The sequence below is a fragment of the Anabrus simplex genome, chromosome 6 (assembly GCF_040414725.1).
Source record: "Anabrus simplex isolate iqAnaSimp1 chromosome 6, ASM4041472v1, whole genome shotgun sequence".
NCBI classification, from domain to species: domain Eukaryota; kingdom Metazoa; phylum Arthropoda; class Insecta; order Orthoptera; family Tettigoniidae; genus Anabrus; species Anabrus simplex.
Genome location: NC_090270.1, coordinates 322720117 through 322737692, shown reverse-complemented (window position 1 = coordinate 322737692; position 17576 = coordinate 322720117). Strand labels below are relative to the sequence as shown.

The following is a 17576-nucleotide window of genomic DNA, read 5'->3' as shown; positions in this document are numbered from 1 at the left end:
TGTCAATACCTGAAGGAATAAACGATAAAAATGATATTAATCCCAAGAATACCACACAAACATTATGTTTAACCTACTTAAAAGTCCTTTCCCTCAATTCATTTTCAGACTAGCATATCAGCTACTCTCAGTTCATCTTTGCTTCTAACGTTATATACACTATTTACATAAATTAAGAAAGTGCTAATGCATAAACTTGATATTAGTTAAGAGAGTACCTATCTTCGTGTGGTGGTTCAAACCTCCGTGGTTCCGTCATCTGGTGGGTGGTTTTAGTGCTCCATATTCATGGTCTTGGGTTCTGTAGATAGCTGATCTAATGGCTCTCATTGTCTTCATCACCCTGGCGTAGTGACCCTGGATTTCCTCCTGCGCACACTTGATTGCATCCTAAATCAAAGACCGCGTTCGTTTCCCTAATAAATCCTGCTCCAAGGATGATACTATAATTTATTTTAGATATGACCATGAATGGGTGCGATAAGGCTGAATTCGTAATTCTAAATGTGTTTGTGTTTTTTTAAATGGCTGTCTTGTCCGGGATAACACCCCGAATCTTCAGATTAGACACAGGAATTGAAGGTAGTTCGTGTTTGCACGTTAGTTCACCGAAAAGGTTTTCTAATATTAGATATGCTCGCGCCGGTATCCAATAAACATCTCATCTGGAAATTACAAATCCTGACATTTATTATACGCTATTCCTTAATTTTCCTGTTCTCTTGTTTGAGGTGATCCTCTACCAAACATTCCGGTCGTACAGTCCAGGAATCGATTTGTGCTACAACCCACATACCTTGGAGCGTACTGTCAGATTGTGTGTGTAGGGGCTACTGTGTGGTTACTGTTGGAAAATTGAAGGATTTCCTATCATTTGACGAATTTCTACTCCTACTAAAATGATGTGCGATTGGGTTTTAATTAGAATTTTGGTGATATGATTTTCGAATGGCTCCCTGACTGGTTGAACTCGGAGCACCAACGAAATCGGTGTTTACTTTCCGTTGATGGATACTATCCATTCATTTATCACGTCATTCAGTCCCTCTCCTGAGATCCTTCACATATCAATCTCCATTCCGACGTCGCTCTTCCAATCCATACCAGCGCTCTGTACGACCGTTATCCTGAACATTCCATCACTGATTTTAATTATTCCCACGAGGGTACCTCCAGTTACTGTGTCCGCCGTGGTTCCTCCAGTCCTTAGTCATTCCTGCGTTTCTCTTCAAACTGACTCGGCGTCGATCCCATTCTTCGTTATGGTATCTCAGTTGTTACCAATTTCTTCTGACTGCCTGGAGTCGAATTGTAGTCCTTGATTTCTGGATCTATGAGGGTTAGAAGTTCCATTGTCAGCTGTGTCCTCCTTGCTCCAACTCACTACATTAACTGGGCGTTTTGGTTGCCTTCCCCTCTAACTAACGAGTGGTTATGGGCATGGTCTAACTGACGTACAATTAGTTCAGCTTGCATAGGAGACTCAGATTTCGACGCAATTAGCATCCTCTGCACGTCTGGAAGTAACTGTTTCTGTATGGCCTGTACAAGTTCTTATTATGACAATGGTGATTCTAATTTTTTCATCATGACCATTTGATCAATAAAATATTCAGTGTACTTCGTCGATCCAGAGGCGTTGTATCCAAGAGAATAAGCTCAACTCTTACATTCTATTGCACTTTGGCACACAAAAAATTTATTGAGAAAGGCTTGCTGGAACTCCTCGAACGTGTCAAAGTGGTACCTAAAACCCTTAAACCATAAAAGTGGAGCTCCATCCAAGTAACGCTCCAATACCTTTAACTGTCGCTCTTCCGGAACCTTAGTTTCCCTTATATATTTCCTTAGATCTTTAAGAAATCATTTAGGAGTCTTCAAAGATCCGCCATCGAACTTCTTGGGCTGATCTTCCTTTTACCTTCCCATGTTGAAAACATTGGTGATATTGGGACCTTGAGAATGGACTATATTTTCAAGATTCAAGATTCAAGATACCCGTCTCCCTTAATCTCGAAAATCATAGGTTAGGGAGAGGGTATTATTTATTGTAATCGTTTCATAATTTCATAATTTGTGATACATGCCGTATACAAAATTAGAAGGAGTAACTTAAATAACTATTGTGAATTGTGTTAATAAATGGTACATGCGATGAATGTTCATATAAAGCAGGTGCTTAGAGATTGAACAGAGAAAGAATAATATAAACTGAATGTTGGAGTTCCATTCATATATAGCATTATGGCAGAAAAAAACCAAAACATCTATTTATAGTGATATCTTTTCAGATTATCAAAGATAATATTGCCTTTGCAGGCTGTTAAGAAAAACGGAAATTATTACTCGACAATACATGAAACTGGTAGAACTACTGTAACGAGGTAGTTCCATGCTATCCCTTAAGCCTATGTACCTAATGGCTCTAGACTTCAACGGAGTTATATTGTCTAGGTTACCTTAGGCACAATTCGGTTCCTGGCTGACATGTATCACATCCTTTCCTTCCTTCGGTTTCCTGCTCCACCTTCCCCTAATAATGTTAAATAATTTTGCAATTCTATCCGGATGCATCCATTCTCTGTTCAATAACTTTACAATTGTATACAACTGATTTTCGTTTTTAATTTTCTTTACATCCTCATCGTCTATGAATTTTTCTCGTATTTCCTTTGTCATAGGGCAATCTTTTATAAGGTGTGCCCATCCCATCTCTTCAGAGCATATTAAACATTTATTTTCATCCCTGTTCCTTCTATATGCTTTATTTTTAGGTATCCCCATTAACCACCATATTATACCCCTCATTCTCTTTTTTGTTATAAACTCTACATTTATTCTCATTCTCCCATTTATATTACAGAATTCTTCTAATGACCTCTTACTTCTACATTGTGCATGAATGGACTATATACTCGAATACACTATGGCCAATGTGCCGTATGGGACTACTAGCATGGTTCGGTCTCACGAAGTTAAAATCTGGGGTTGAATTGTATTTACTGATGACATTGTCAATCTTAGTTTGAATCTCAACCACATTACTAATCAAGCTGTTCGGTTCTATCATGTTTTCACTAATCTTCTCTCCAATTAAGCTGACCTAATCTATTGCTTCTTGGGCTAAAGTAACCTCCTTCAATTCTGACTTTATTCTGAGTCTATCGTACTTGACTTGATAAATCCAGTCTGGTATCAGCTAAATCCTTTCCTAATTACTCTAGGTCTCCCTGCTGGATGTCCTTGATATTCTTGCCTATTCCCTCTTGAAACACCTTGAACTTTCCTAACTCGTCTTCATTCCCCGAAGTAACTTCTTTTCTATTATATCTGTCCGTTGCTTTATCTTGCCTTTTTTTTCCTCCTCAAGCTCTTCGTCAACCCTAAAGTTTACAGCCATAATTTAGATTGACAAGCTCCCCCTCTGTTCTTCGATAGTTTTCAGCGTTTTATGCCTACTGTCATCAAGCGATATTCCAATTTCCTCTAACTGCATAGTGAACTCTACCTTTACCTCTACCAGATTATTCGGCAGTTACTTATAAATTTCTTTACTTTAGATTAAATGTTTATCTTGACTTACTTGACTTATTTCCTTTAATTCCAGGTGGAACATAGGGCCTCGACAAAATTTCTCCAGCTTGTTATATCTGCCGCCAATGCTTTCACCTCCCTCCAAGTCTTGTTAACTCCAGCAATCTCCTTGTCTATGGTTCTCTTCCAGGTAATCCTCGGTCTGCCTTGCCTGCGACTGCCTTGTGGATTCCAACTCAATGCCTGCCTTGTGATACTTTCTTGTGGTCTTCTCAGGGTGTGCCCAATCCATCTCCATTTTCTTCTCATTATCTGTTCCTGTATGGGACTTTGACTTGTGGCCTCCCAAAAGTCTTTGTTTGAGATGGTTTTTGGCCACCATATTCTCTCATAACGTACCTCAAACATCGATTTATAAAAGTCTGTAACCTTGTGGTAATGTCTTTGGTCACTTTCCAGGTCTCACTTCTATACAGTAACACAGATTTAACCTTTGAGTTGAATATCCTTAGCTTCGTTTTTATACGCATGTGAGGGGATCTCCATATTGGTCGTAATTGTGCAAAAGCTTCTTTGGCTTTATTTATACGGCGTCCGGCTCCATGTCTAAGTGGTTAGCGTGCTGGCCTTTGGTCACAGGGGTCCCGGGTTCGATTCCCGGCAGGGTCGGGAATTTTAACCATGAATGGTTAATTTTTCTGGTACGGGGCTGGGAGTATGTGCCATCTTCATCATCATTTCATCTTCGATTACGACGCGCAGGTCGCCTACGGGTGTCAAATCAAAAGACCCGCACCAGGCCTCTCCGGAGGCCACACGCCATTATTATTGTTTATACGACTCACCACACCTCTAAAACTCTAAAAGCACCTCCATCCTGGCTTACCATGCTTCCTAACTAAAAAAATGCATCTACCCTTTCTATATCCATTCCATCTAGTGTCAAGCTACAATTGTTACGATGGTTTATGCGCATTTCTTTAGTCTTTTTGTTATTAATCTTTAAGCCTACTTCTTTAGCTTCTATTTTTAAGTCATTCAGTTTGATTTCCATGTCCCGAAAACATTCTGCAAGAAGACAGAGATCATCCGCATAATCCAGTTCCTCCAATCGGTTATTTAATCCCCACTGAATGCCACGCTTTCTATTTGTTGCGTCTCTCAGCATACAATCCAGTGTAATGATAAACAAGATTGGCGACAGTAGACTTCCTTGTCTTACTCCAGATTTTACAGCAATAGGTTCAGACAACTTCCCTTTATGTTCTACTTGACAAGTATATCCATCATACATTGCCTGTGTAAGACGGACTATCTTTTGTGGAATTCCGAACTTTTCCATAGCCTTCCACATTTTCCTCCGGTTGACAGAGTCCAAGGCCTTTTCAAAATCAATGGAAAGTATATACAGAGATGTCTGATACTCAGCAAATTGTTCAATGATTAGCCTTAGTGTGTTAATCTGATCCACAGTAGACCGACCTTCTCTGAAACCTGCCTGTTCTTGACGTAGTCTCCTGTCAACGGCTATGCTCATTCTGTTCAGCATGACTCTTGACATCACTTTTCCCCATATGAGAGCAATTATTGCAATATGAGAGGTCACCCTTCTTCTGTATCTTGATGAGGACACCCTTCTTCCACTCCTCAGGAAGGTGTTCTTCGTTCCATATTAGTGTTAGAAGTGGCTCCATGATTTCCTCTGTTAAATCTGGATCTACCTTCAGGGCTTCTGGGATAATGTTATCTACACCTGGTGCTTTGCCACTCTTCATTTGTTTCACTGCTTGTGCAATCTCTTGTCGTGTTGGTAGTTCTACCGAGATGTCTGGATCCTCCAAAATGGTTTCAACTTCTCCAGTTCTCGATTCCCCACCAAGATTATTGAGTACTTCCATAAAGTGATGTCTCCATCTTTCCAATTGTTGTGTCTCAGATATCAAGGCTGCTACTCCGCGTGCATCACTGACTGCTTTTTGCCCTGAAAAGTTCCTCCTAGAAAGCTTTCTCGTAATGGCACATACTTCTTTGCTGCTGCCGACTCTTGCTGCTTCTTCTGCTTGTGTTGCTAGTTGGACTGTAAACACTTGTTTATCTCTCCTCACTTCTTCTTAACCTCCTTGTTGGCCTCCCAGTATTTTCCCATTGCTACTGCTTTCTGGTTTCTTGTTCTGCTGGAGTTGACAAGTCCCTTACACTCTCTTCGCTTTTGGATTGATTCCCAAGTGTCATCCAATATCCATTCTTTTCTCCCTGGCTCTTTGTAGCCCACTATCTCTTCACATGTGTCATGAAAGAGTTCCTTGACTGTGTTCCATTTGGTATTTACATCTTCATCTGGTTGTTCGGCGAGGGCTTCAAACCTGTTCTTCAAATGTATCTTAAATTCATTTTGCACTTCGTTTCCCAAATTTCCCGGAGTTAAAACCTTTCATTCGTACTGCTGCCTGTTTTACTGGTGCTGCCACCTTCAATCTAATATCAGCAATCATAAGGTGATGGTCGCTCCCTACATTAGCTCCGCGTTTATTGCTCACATCCAGGAGGGAATGTCTCCATCTTTTACTTATTGCCAAGTGATCAATTTGGTTTTCTGTCCAGAGATCAGGTGACACCCATGAGATCTTGTGGCATTTCTTATGTGTAAAAAATGATCCACCTATAACCAATACAAAATTACTGCGTAGGTCTATGAATCTCTGGCCATTATTATTTTCTTCTCCTATTCCGTGTCTACCCATGATGATTTCTCTTCCTTCATTTTCATTACCGATTTTTGCATTTAGATCTCCTATCAATACCACAATGACCTTCTTCTTTATCTCTGCCAGTGTTGATGTCAGCCTATCATAAAATTCCTCCTTCTCTTCCTCTTCTGCTACCTCTGTTGGCGCATAACACTGTCCTATGGTCACAGGTCTAACTTTGATTCTTATTCGTACAGTAATTATCCTGTGTGATACAGGCGTCCATTCCATTATGCTATTTTTTGCTTTCTTTGCTTAGCCTTTAAAGACCCCTCTTTACCACAAGGCAGTGGTTTCTTCTTTATTTATCTCCCAAATAGAAGGGTAGCCTCATCCGCCAGCTTCGCCGTACCAAAGGACTCCTTCTCCGCCGTTGCTGCCGTTGAGGTCTTCACCAGAGTCCCGTTAGCCGTCACTTTTCAGGGTTCCTGTAGGGCCTTCACAGTTACCGTAGTGGTCATGGGACACACACAGTCCCCACTGTACATCACCCCTACAGGCAATCCCCTACTCCATGCCGTTGCCCACCTCCCATGACGTGGACGAGGGGTTGGCCTTGTGGGAGGCAAGTGTTTATCTAACTCACCTTTAACCTCCGACTGACTTTGTCTTAGCTTGCGGTAAATCTCTCGAGTTTCGGCGAATTGTCTAACAATGTCTTTTCTCAGCACTTCCCAAGAGTTAGTAAACTGTTCTATAATTTCGGCTCGACTCTGCTCTAAACGCCAATTAAATGTACCTATATCAGTCCTGAGGTCCTCACTCGATTTTTTACAGCTACTCTGTGTATCCTGTACTCTATTCATTAAAATCTTGTACTTTATCGTTAACGGCTAACTCCTTTTCATCTGTGCCTTGTATTTGAGTCGATAACTTTTGACTCAATTTAACACTCGTGTCCTGCACCTTCACATCAACACCCCGTACTTAATCGTTAATGCCCTATAAATCCTAACTCAACTGAGTATTCGTATGCTACAACTTAGTGTTCATGTCCGTTATGGCATGGAGCAACTGTCCCAGCATCACCTCGCATTCTCCTTCCGTAATAATGTTTACAAAATATGAGAATGATAGCGAAACTACGAGTTCGGACGGAGACCAACCAATAAGAAATAATTTGAAATTTGAATGCAAATACAGTCTCACTCCAGTTGTGTCTTAATGAAACATTCAATGATCAGAATGATACATTAACATTGACAAAATCCTGAAATACAATGCTTAAGATCTTTGAAATGCCATCTTGGTAATTTAAATTAAATTATCAGCCTTTAATTTATTTACTGTCTCCCTTCAGTCATGTTAATATACATTTCTTGCACCTTCGCTGCCTTCTCGTCGGGCGTTAATTCCTATCTGTATGGTTCGTTACTCAAGCTGAAACGTTACGGTATTATATTTACAGGCTTCATTGACTTACCTCCCAGCGTTGTCATTCTTCATCGCGACCTAGGCTTTCCATTATCTTGTTTAGGCCCTTCCATTGTGTATTTATTTATTTAATTTATTTATTTATTTATTTATTTATTTATTTATTTATTTATTTATTTATTTATTTATTTATTTATTTATTTATTTATTTATTTATTTATTTATTTATTTATTTATTTATTCACGAACGACAAGATACAGCTACACTGTGCAAATTTCACTTGCAATGTCAACAGACTATTTAACAAATGTAAACTTTCATAATAAAATATAACAAACATAACAAAATATAACAAGATAAGGTACACAGCCTACTAATAACAACTGTACAAATCGAAAAATGACAATGTCCATGTTCATAGCCAAGTCGTTGTGGATCAAGATGATGGTACAATCCCTTCACATCAACTTATCTTTAAGAGGCTATTTTCACCCCTCTCGAATATGCTTTTATTTGATGCTACATCAAGCTCTTGTCTCCTATTAATATTGTTAAATAGTGTTGGGAGGCGGATTAGGAAAGATCGTTGAAGTATTTAGTGTAGAGTGTGGGGAACGTGGAGAAGGTCTTTGGTTCTGGTGGAGCGGGAAGGAACACGGAGAGAGAAGAGTGATACAAGATGTTCCGAGCGTTAATGCCCATTTAAGCCCCTGTGGAGGAAACTCAGGTCAGCTACCTGTCGCCTGATGTGCAGCGGTGACACATTTATTGCCCTTAATATCTACTGCGTAGACAGATTTCTGAGATTGGGTTTTCTGTTCCTTACAATTGCAGCAAAGAAGGACACTGCTCTGTCTAACTGGTTAGTATTGGAGGGGGAGACTGTTGTCCAAATCGGAGAGCAGTAGTTTAGGAGAGGTTGAATGATCGTGAGGAAGAAGTTACGAAGAGCAATGGGGTTTGAAATTTCTGTGAAGCGGTAGAAAATGCCTAGTAATTTCATAGCCTTGGTTGTATTCAAACTTCAAAGTTGGTCAACATTTTATTATAACGCTCAACTTGGTCTATCCTCCGTCATCTTGATTTAGGTCTAAACGTTGTGAAGTTTGGCGTTTCAACGTGACTTAAGCTCCAACACTGTCACGCTAGTTTTACTGCGACCAACGTGATTTATATTTTCCTTCATCGTGATTTAAGTCCAGAACGTTGCTGCACAATTTTTACAGAACTCTTTAATCAGTTTATGTCGCATCATACTTTACCTCGGCTTAGTCGGTGGCATTCTTGTTAGACTCTTCTTTTCGGGATCGTTTAAGGGCTCTTCGCCACTTGCTGACATAACTGATGGGTGTTCAGGTGAAACCTAACCGCTTGGAATTAAAAGCTGATTTGGGCTAACTGAATTATTTATTCATAAAACAAATTAATGACGAGAAATATGTGACGATATTTTATAATAACCTCGATGGCTTCATGAATTTAAATGAATTTAATTTAAAGAATAATTTAATTATGATGATCAAGCAATAAAATGGAAGTCCCTTTTATTCAGATCTCAAGTAAGATCGCATGTTAATCCACCTTGACTCGTGATAGTCCACAAATCAAGAGCCGAACTCGGAATTTTTGCTTTAATTTAAGGCCTTCCACCAGCGTGATGCCGACGTATGATACCTGTTACGCTGCATGGACGCTTAATTGAATCGGAGTGACTTACGACTCTGTCATGGACTGATAACTGCCATGTACTATACTAAATAGTTAAGTGACTAAGGCTGATGGCCAATATGACCCCTAAATTTGGAGCATGATCATGGAAGATCACTTAATGATTTTATTATTAGATTGTTTGTCTTAAGTCTAGCACCGGAACATCGACGTAGCATAATAGTATGGTAGTGATACACAGGAAGTTCTCATACAGACACTTTGAGAACTACGTGACCATTCTCACAAATGAAACCAACCTAATAAGAAATTATGTAGTAGATATTTAAAAATTAAACAGATGTCAAATTAACTAGTTTCTAGGAAAAATTTTTTTTTGTTTCGCAATAGTTTTGTTTTGGTCTACTTGTGATAGGCTCAGATAGTTTCACTGTTTTCTCGTACTTCATTAAAATCGCGATTTGGGTATTAAATTTAGTAATTATCTTAGGAGTTAACCTGTAAGTTTTAGCTTTGATATTGTTGGGAATTAACATCTGTAACGTAAAGGGTACCATTCTATTTGAAAGAACTTAGTTGTGTAAAGTGTGATGTTGGTCATTGTTTCATTTTGGACGATTTTGATGTTTTGAATTTGTTAACACAAGAAGTGCGCGTTTTTTAATAAAATATGCTTGTGGATAACCTCTGTATTAATTGTCCCCCATGAAGTAACTTCATGCGAAAACTGTTAGGCAATCCTGTACTAAAACACGAATATCTTAAAGTCTTCTCGTGGGACGTTAATTCCTTTCTGCATGGATCGTGACTCAAGCTCAAAAGTTACGTCATTTATAATGTACAATGTCGCCCTTGGACTAAAACTATTGGCACCCTCCATTCATGTAGTCTCATGCGGTAGTAATCCTTTGTGCATGCTAGGTGACTCACGACGAAATCAGGGTAAGGGTCCTCGCTACATAAACATGTCTACCCTCCCACGACCTGGCTACTACATGAACAAACATCAGTGCCGTAGCTGGCCACTAATCCAATACAATATAAATTGGTAAACATAAGGAGGCCAAACCATGGACATTACAAAAAGATTAGGGTAGATGTAGGTTGCAACAATTTTGTAGAAATACCCTGACAGTGGAGAGGGCATCACCTTCTAGGTGGGGAAGAAAGCTTTCAGTATACTGTAGAAATGAAAGGGTCATGACTAGGTACAGTGGCATAGAAAGCTGCATCAATCCAGGCTAAAAAAAATAATTCTTAGCCAGACTCCTGCATAGTGATTTCACTTACATTCCTAAAATAAATGGTTTTCGCATCTAGTATTTACTGTATTTCTATAGAATCCTACCAATCGAAACTTAGACACTGTAAAAAGAATGCAATTTCAATACTTCATTGTGTTCCTAACAACCACCCACATAAGTAAATACTGTTTCTAATGGAGAACGTGAAATTTTCAGACTACAACGATGAAGATATCGCATCTCACGCTCTCAATTTGTTCTACTTTGGTTGTGAACTTCCGTCCTTCATTCTCACCCTCGCTCTCTATGAATTGGCATCTAATCCTGAGATCCAAACTCGACTTCGTGCAGAAATTGATTTAGTCCTAATGAGGTACAGTGGAGGACTGACCTACGAAGCTGTACAAGAGATGTGCTACCTGGACATGGTGCTGAATGGTGAGTTAATAAGATAATTTCGTTTAAATATCTTTTATAAAGTTGTTTCCAAAATAGAGAGCAATAAAATCCGGAATTGAAGAGCTTCTTTCCAAAATGACGTAAATTTAAAGTTGATTATTTGATTCTTTTTCATAAAATCGAGGGCTTAAAATCAAACAACGTTATCTCCAAAAATAAAACTTGACAGGATAGAGGACAAACCGAAATAAAACATGCATCATTATATTTATTTTGTTATTGCTGCTTTATTTTGAGAGACATTTTTCACAAAAATTTAAAGTGCACGTAGAAGGTGTTGCAAATAACATCATTCAAAGCAATATTAATATTATAATCGTCTTAAGGCTTGACGTTGAATTGAAAACATTTGTAGTTAACATTATTTGACTCTAAGCGTAATTCACTTTATAATGAGTTAAAGCTTTGTTACAGGCAAACAAGATCCTAATTTGTCATTATATTGATGGTAAAAGATTGAGAAGAAACATATTTTCTTTACTGAATGTTCCTGTGTTGACATTCGGTAGCAGATTGTTGTTAAGCCCTCCGATTTCATTCTCTTATGATGTTTTTATAACATTAAATAAAATATCCATTATTGAAAATATTGTAACAAAGCGGTTAATTCTAACAACTTTTTAAAATTCACAGACTTCTACTCCTTCTCCTGCACTTTTCTTTAGTCCCCTTTGCTAATCTTAATTGGTACTGTTGGTACTTCTCACACAATTCTTAAAAATATTTAAATTTTCCTCTTAGATTTTATGGGTCCATTATACTTCTTCAACTCAATACTACTGTGTGAATGTTTGCGAGATGATCATCTTAGCACTTTGAACTAAAAAAATCATAAAATGAAGATAAAGTTCGAATTCAAAGGGACCAACTGGGATAAATATTCGTTTATAGGAAGAGGTATTAGTGATTGGAATAATTTGTAAAAGGAGATGTTTGATAATTGTCCAAATTCTTTGAAATCACTTAAGAACGGTCTTGGTAAATAACTGTTAGGAAATCTGCCACCTGAGCGACAGCCCTGAATGCAAATCAATGGTGATTGATTGATTGATTGATTGATTGATTGATTGATTGATTGATTGATTGATTGATTGATTGATTGATTGATTGTACTGAGGGGGTAAGACACCTCACGCACCCCTAGTGATTGTGAGAGGAGGGGTGACTTGTACAAATAATCGAAAATAGTGTCGAAGAATAATTTTCGGGGTCGCTAGGATGAATAGTGCCACTCCGCATGTCGCTTAAGTCCAAGCTCAGACCCAGCATCATAGCGGTTGAGAAGGGATGAAAAGGAAAATGTCCAAAATGACCGAGATTGTGAATGTATGTGTGTGTGTTCCAACATAGTTCTCAATCAAACTTGGTACACATTGGACTTAATGTGTATGTATGTTCAGTCCTCAGCCCTAAGTTTGGTTGGATCCTCAACAGGTTCGCCATCAGCTGTCATAGATGATCTAGGCATCACTGAAGGGGCGTACTAGGGAAATGAAGAGTGGGGTAGTTTCCCGTTGCTTTCCTCACCGAGTCAGAAGTTGCTATTACATATCAGTCTGCCAAGCCCACTGAAAATGCATGCATCGACCAAACCTATGAGCAACATTTTCACACCATTCACAGCAGCTCATACCTCAGTCACTTTCATGTTGTCAAAGCCAAGGATAAGAATGAAACATGTCAATGAAAGTAACAAAATTGCTCTAACCTATACTAGAAGACATAGTGCACTGGAAACCCTAGGTCCCGCCACCAAAGCCGGACAAAGTAGTGGTAATGATTCCTAGTAGAAACATATGGTAACAACGATAGAGAAGATAAGAAGATAAAAACTTAGGAATAGACTGGATGGAGGTAACTGTACTTATAAGCTGGCTTCGATGGTGGGGTTATGTTATGTGAATGAAGGAGGTTAATTTAACTATAATAATAGCATCGCCCGTGGAGTGTAAGAGAAGTAAAGTGGCACCAAAATGACAATGGTTAGACTCAATTTAGAATGATTTGATGATATGACGTATGGAACGAAACGAGGGCACACCGCTAGTTGCTAACAGATATTGTGGAGGCATCAGCAGACAATTGCCCGTCCTAAACTGGTAACATTGCATTGATTACTATATGAAATAACAGTAATAGGTTGAAGCTTCCCCACTTATCCGCGATATGTAATTTTTCTAACACTGAGACAAGACCCCTAAACTACCAAAGCTTGCCACACAATGCATCCACCTTTAGCCCATACCCATAACTGGTAAAATTTGAAGAACTTTCTCCAATCACCCTATCCTCAGTATTAGCAAAATCATTTCATTGTCCCCTCGGAAATTCTTAAATCCACATTTTTCACTCGCTATGTCTCGAGTGACCGTCATGTGAATCTCCACTTAAACCGGACACACAATCCTTCCATTCTTGTCCGCGATATCTAACTTGAATTTACTTCAATGAAACCACTCTTATTAATACCATTAAGTATGAAAGAATCGTCGTTGGTCGTGGCTTAGGTATACCCTCTGACACGTTCACTAATCATATTATGCATTGTAAAAATCCTAAATACCAAACATGGCGCCGAGGTACCATCTCCCTACTTTCTCAGTGAGCACCTGCTAAGATCAGAGCACACAGGTTCCAGGCCGCCCGTAAAAATAAAAATTAATGAGCACGTAATATTAACTCTAATGAAAGTAGGGTAGTTATAATAAGAGTAATCTATAAATAAAATGAATTGATAAAATTTGCTTGAAACAGCAGTGTATTACCACTGAAGTGACATTTATAAACTCTGTATAAATTATAAGTGTCAACTAATTTGCTTGAGTGGCAATTTTTGAGATCGAGACACTGAAATGTTACATGGTCCAAACATCTCCTACCCACTATGACTGATCATTGTCTACTACAGTTCATGATTTGATAGCGGGTTCAGATTATTAACATCACCAGGTTCGAAACTCATATCAGTACTTTTATACACTCTCATCAACGAAGGGTGTTCTAAACCTCTTATTTTCTTATTTTAACCTACTTTGTTCCTTTCGAGAAAAAAAACACACATATTTAATGTAACAAAAATAGAACTTCACTAATCGTTCCCGAAAAACATACCTTCACTTCGATGACGTTTAATTAACAAGAAAAACACATTGTACTTATTACTTAACAAACATGTCAAATTAGTGGCACTTCTGAAACTAGAAATCAATAAACGTATCGAGTACGCGATCTCTCTGGGTGAAAGCACTTATAACGAAGATATAAAACAGTTGGACAATAGCAACGTTGGTGACTTTCGACTCCAGTTTGAGTTTTCGAACATGAAGAAATAAGACCCTTTTCATACACATAATAAGCAATACACGGCATGATGGAGCGTATTCTATAAAACGAGACATGAATATGCACAAAGATCTCGGACTCATCCCGGCCCAGCAAGGCCCCAATTATTCAACCCAGGAATCTGACACTCGGACTGGAGCCGAACCGCTGTTCTGCTGATCCCGAGGTACTCAAATGAAATGCCTATCTAACGGCTCATTTAATAAAGAAATATTTGGAGGAAAACATCATTCTACACGTTCCGCCGAATGCGTCCTCTGTGGTAAATAACAGGTTGAATTTTAAATGCATATTTCAGTTCAGTGCGGTAACGAGAGAGAGAGAGAGCGGCTTGCAGTTAGAGCATACATTTCGCTTCATAACACAGTCGGTCGCGAGGCAAGGAAACGTCATCTTCCTTGCTATTATCAGCTGAGGACTATAAATGTCTCAACGGCTTGGGACAGGCCAACCCATAGCACATCTTACAAATAGCTGGATTTTAAACACAGCTCGGTATCCTTCCTAAGAGGCAATTCAACTAAAACATTCTTGTATCGCAGCTCACTTGGAGAAATTATCTTCTGTCACGCATTATCATTATGTCAATTATTCCAAATATATTTTTACATTTCCCCTATATATTCTCGACTGGTTTAAATATTCAACATCATTCACTATCAATTGCACGCCTCTCTCTTTCCGCCTAATACACACACATGAACTTGTAATCCACACTAATTCTATGCTCTTAGAATTTATTTCAAAAATCCCTACTAAAGGGAATTCTACTGTAAAACGAACATCGTGGCCATGCTCCCTACTAATCTACATTCGTACCTCGATCAGGCCATCCTTCTTTCTTCATAAATACAGCATTCCTTACCGCTAAATGTACTTCCATGCCGGAGCCGATGACCTTAGATGTTAGGCCCCTTTAAATAACAAGCAACAACATCACACTTCCATGTCATTTACGCTTCGAAACATCATGCCGTTCTACCTCTCGTAATTAAATGACATGATTTAGGATGATCTTGCTAACTTACTTCAATTAAAGACAAATATAAATGAGCTATGCATTACGCTGCTATCTGAGTTCCCCCATTCTAATCGTGTTTCATCAACCAAATAACTATCGTACACCTAGAACGCGAAATAAACAGCGCCACGTGCAAATAAAATGAAATAAAATACGTATTAATTAATTATTACTCTTTGAGAAAACTAAAATATAACACTAATATGTCCATCCTTCGAGGTTCGCACATCTCTGTATAAATAAACAAAACTAACGTCAAAATGCATCTCGGCATTTCAAAAGATATTATTTACATTATAATTAAACTATTATTCAAAGCGACTTTACGGAATGATGCTTTTCATCCTCTGGAATGTTGTGACCAGGCCATCTACCAGAAGATGCCCCCACAGCAGCTTAGCCAATCATTGCTGACATCTTGTTGGCTGCAAATCCAAGGTCCACACGATCGTGCGCTGACTCCATGCTAGGGCTGGGAAAGCTGCCGTCCTCTTGAGATCCCAATCGTTGCGGTCCTACGCTGTTCTGATGGTCTGAAGTTCTACAGGCACTAAGGCGCGATTCGGATCCCGACGACTGCACGCACTATGGCAGGTTCAGATCCCGACGTCCGTCGTCAATGGTACAGGCTCGACGTTCTGGAGCCTTCATATAAATGCAGGCAGAAAGATAACGTGTTATGTTATTCGAAGATATTACTTATGTGACTTCTTAGTCTTTAGTTATCACAGTGCATGTAGTGACCCACTCATACGGTGCGAGTTGGATTACCGTTCTACGAACGACAGTGACGCCCTGTAGGCTGCTATTCAAGCCCTCATTAAAGATAAAATATATCAATTGTTCCACCACACGACAGACTAAACTTCCTCGTACACTGCACTCGCTCCTAGCTAACCTGCTAATGTGCTATGCTTTCTCCGCTTGCTGTTCTCACTAGCACACGGTTAAGTTACACATAACCTGGGACCTGTTCCCCCAACGAACTTTGCAACTTTTCAACTTTGCATTTTTCTCTTTTCAATTCTTGCAAACTGCAAAGTCTTTCTGTTCCACCATGATCTATTTTTTTACTTTTCGATTTCTTCGCAAAGTGAAAGGTCGTTGCGAATGAGTCCGGTGGTATTTGAAGGTGCTTAGATACGGTCAATCAATCAATCAATACTGATCTGCATTTAGGGCAGTCGCCCAGGTGGCAGATTCCCTATCTGTTGCTTTCCTAGCCTTTTCCGAAATGATTTCAAAGAAATTGGAAATTTATTGAACATATCCCTTGGTAAATTATTCCAATCCCTAACTCCCCTTCCTATAAATGAATATTTGCCCCAGTTTGTCCTCTTGAATTCCAACTTTATCTTCATATTGTGATCTTTCCTACTTTTATAAACGCCATTCAAACCTATTCGTCTACTAATGTCATTCCACGCCATCTCTCCGCTGACAGCTCGGAACATACCACTTAGTCGAGCAGCTCTTCTTCTTTCTCTCAATTTTTCCCAACCCAAACATTGCAACATTTTTGTAACGCTACTCTTTTGTCGGAAATCACCCAGAACAAATCGAGCTGGTCCGATCAAGTTTATTCCATGGGCAAACTATATAATACTCCATGATTTTAATGCTTTATTTTTCGCGGCGAACTTGAGAGTATAATTGGTGGTACCGGTAGTTTTAAAGTTTTGATCATGGAAAAGAAAGATGATTACAAGAAGCTGGCTGTGCTAGAAGTTGCCAAGGAGAAACGGGACATCCATTTTTGGCAACTTTAAAAATAACCTCTCAAATGATGACAAGCATCAGTATTAAGGAGAGTACCGTCAACACATCCACACACAGAAGGAAATTCACACTTCATTAGAAATTCCGTCGCTATATTATGTGGATTATCAAGCCAACGTACTATGTTAGGAAATATTACATTTATTATAACATCTACGACTTCGGAGAAAGTTCTGCAAATAACTGATTTTGATGTCCCATGCATTGCTGCTACACCGTGCAGCTGGGCACCATTTACTAACCAATGTAAGCATATATGAATTTGTTGCTTTCGAAAGGGGATTGACTTCTTTTTGTTGCATGTTTCAATAAATGACCGATCATTTCAAGAATATAGTCAGCCTATGTTGGGCTAATACGAAAACACTCGCGAAATTACGTCATAGTGAGGTTATGAAAATTAATCC

At 39.0% G+C, this 17576-nt stretch overlaps 1 protein-coding gene across 1 annotated transcript in view; it reads left to right on the top strand.

Moving 5' to 3' along the window:
• The window catches only part of LOC136876005 (cytochrome P450 9e2), a 109941-nt gene that overhangs the window by 74660 nt on the left and 17705 nt on the right, over positions 1 to 17576 (top strand). Inside the window, exon 6 of the mRNA XM_068228131.1 lies at positions 10785 to 11006. Coding sequence (XP_068084232.1) covers positions 10785 to 11006 — 222 coding nt within the window. The remainder of the gene's footprint in view (positions 1 to 10784; positions 11007 to 17576) is intronic.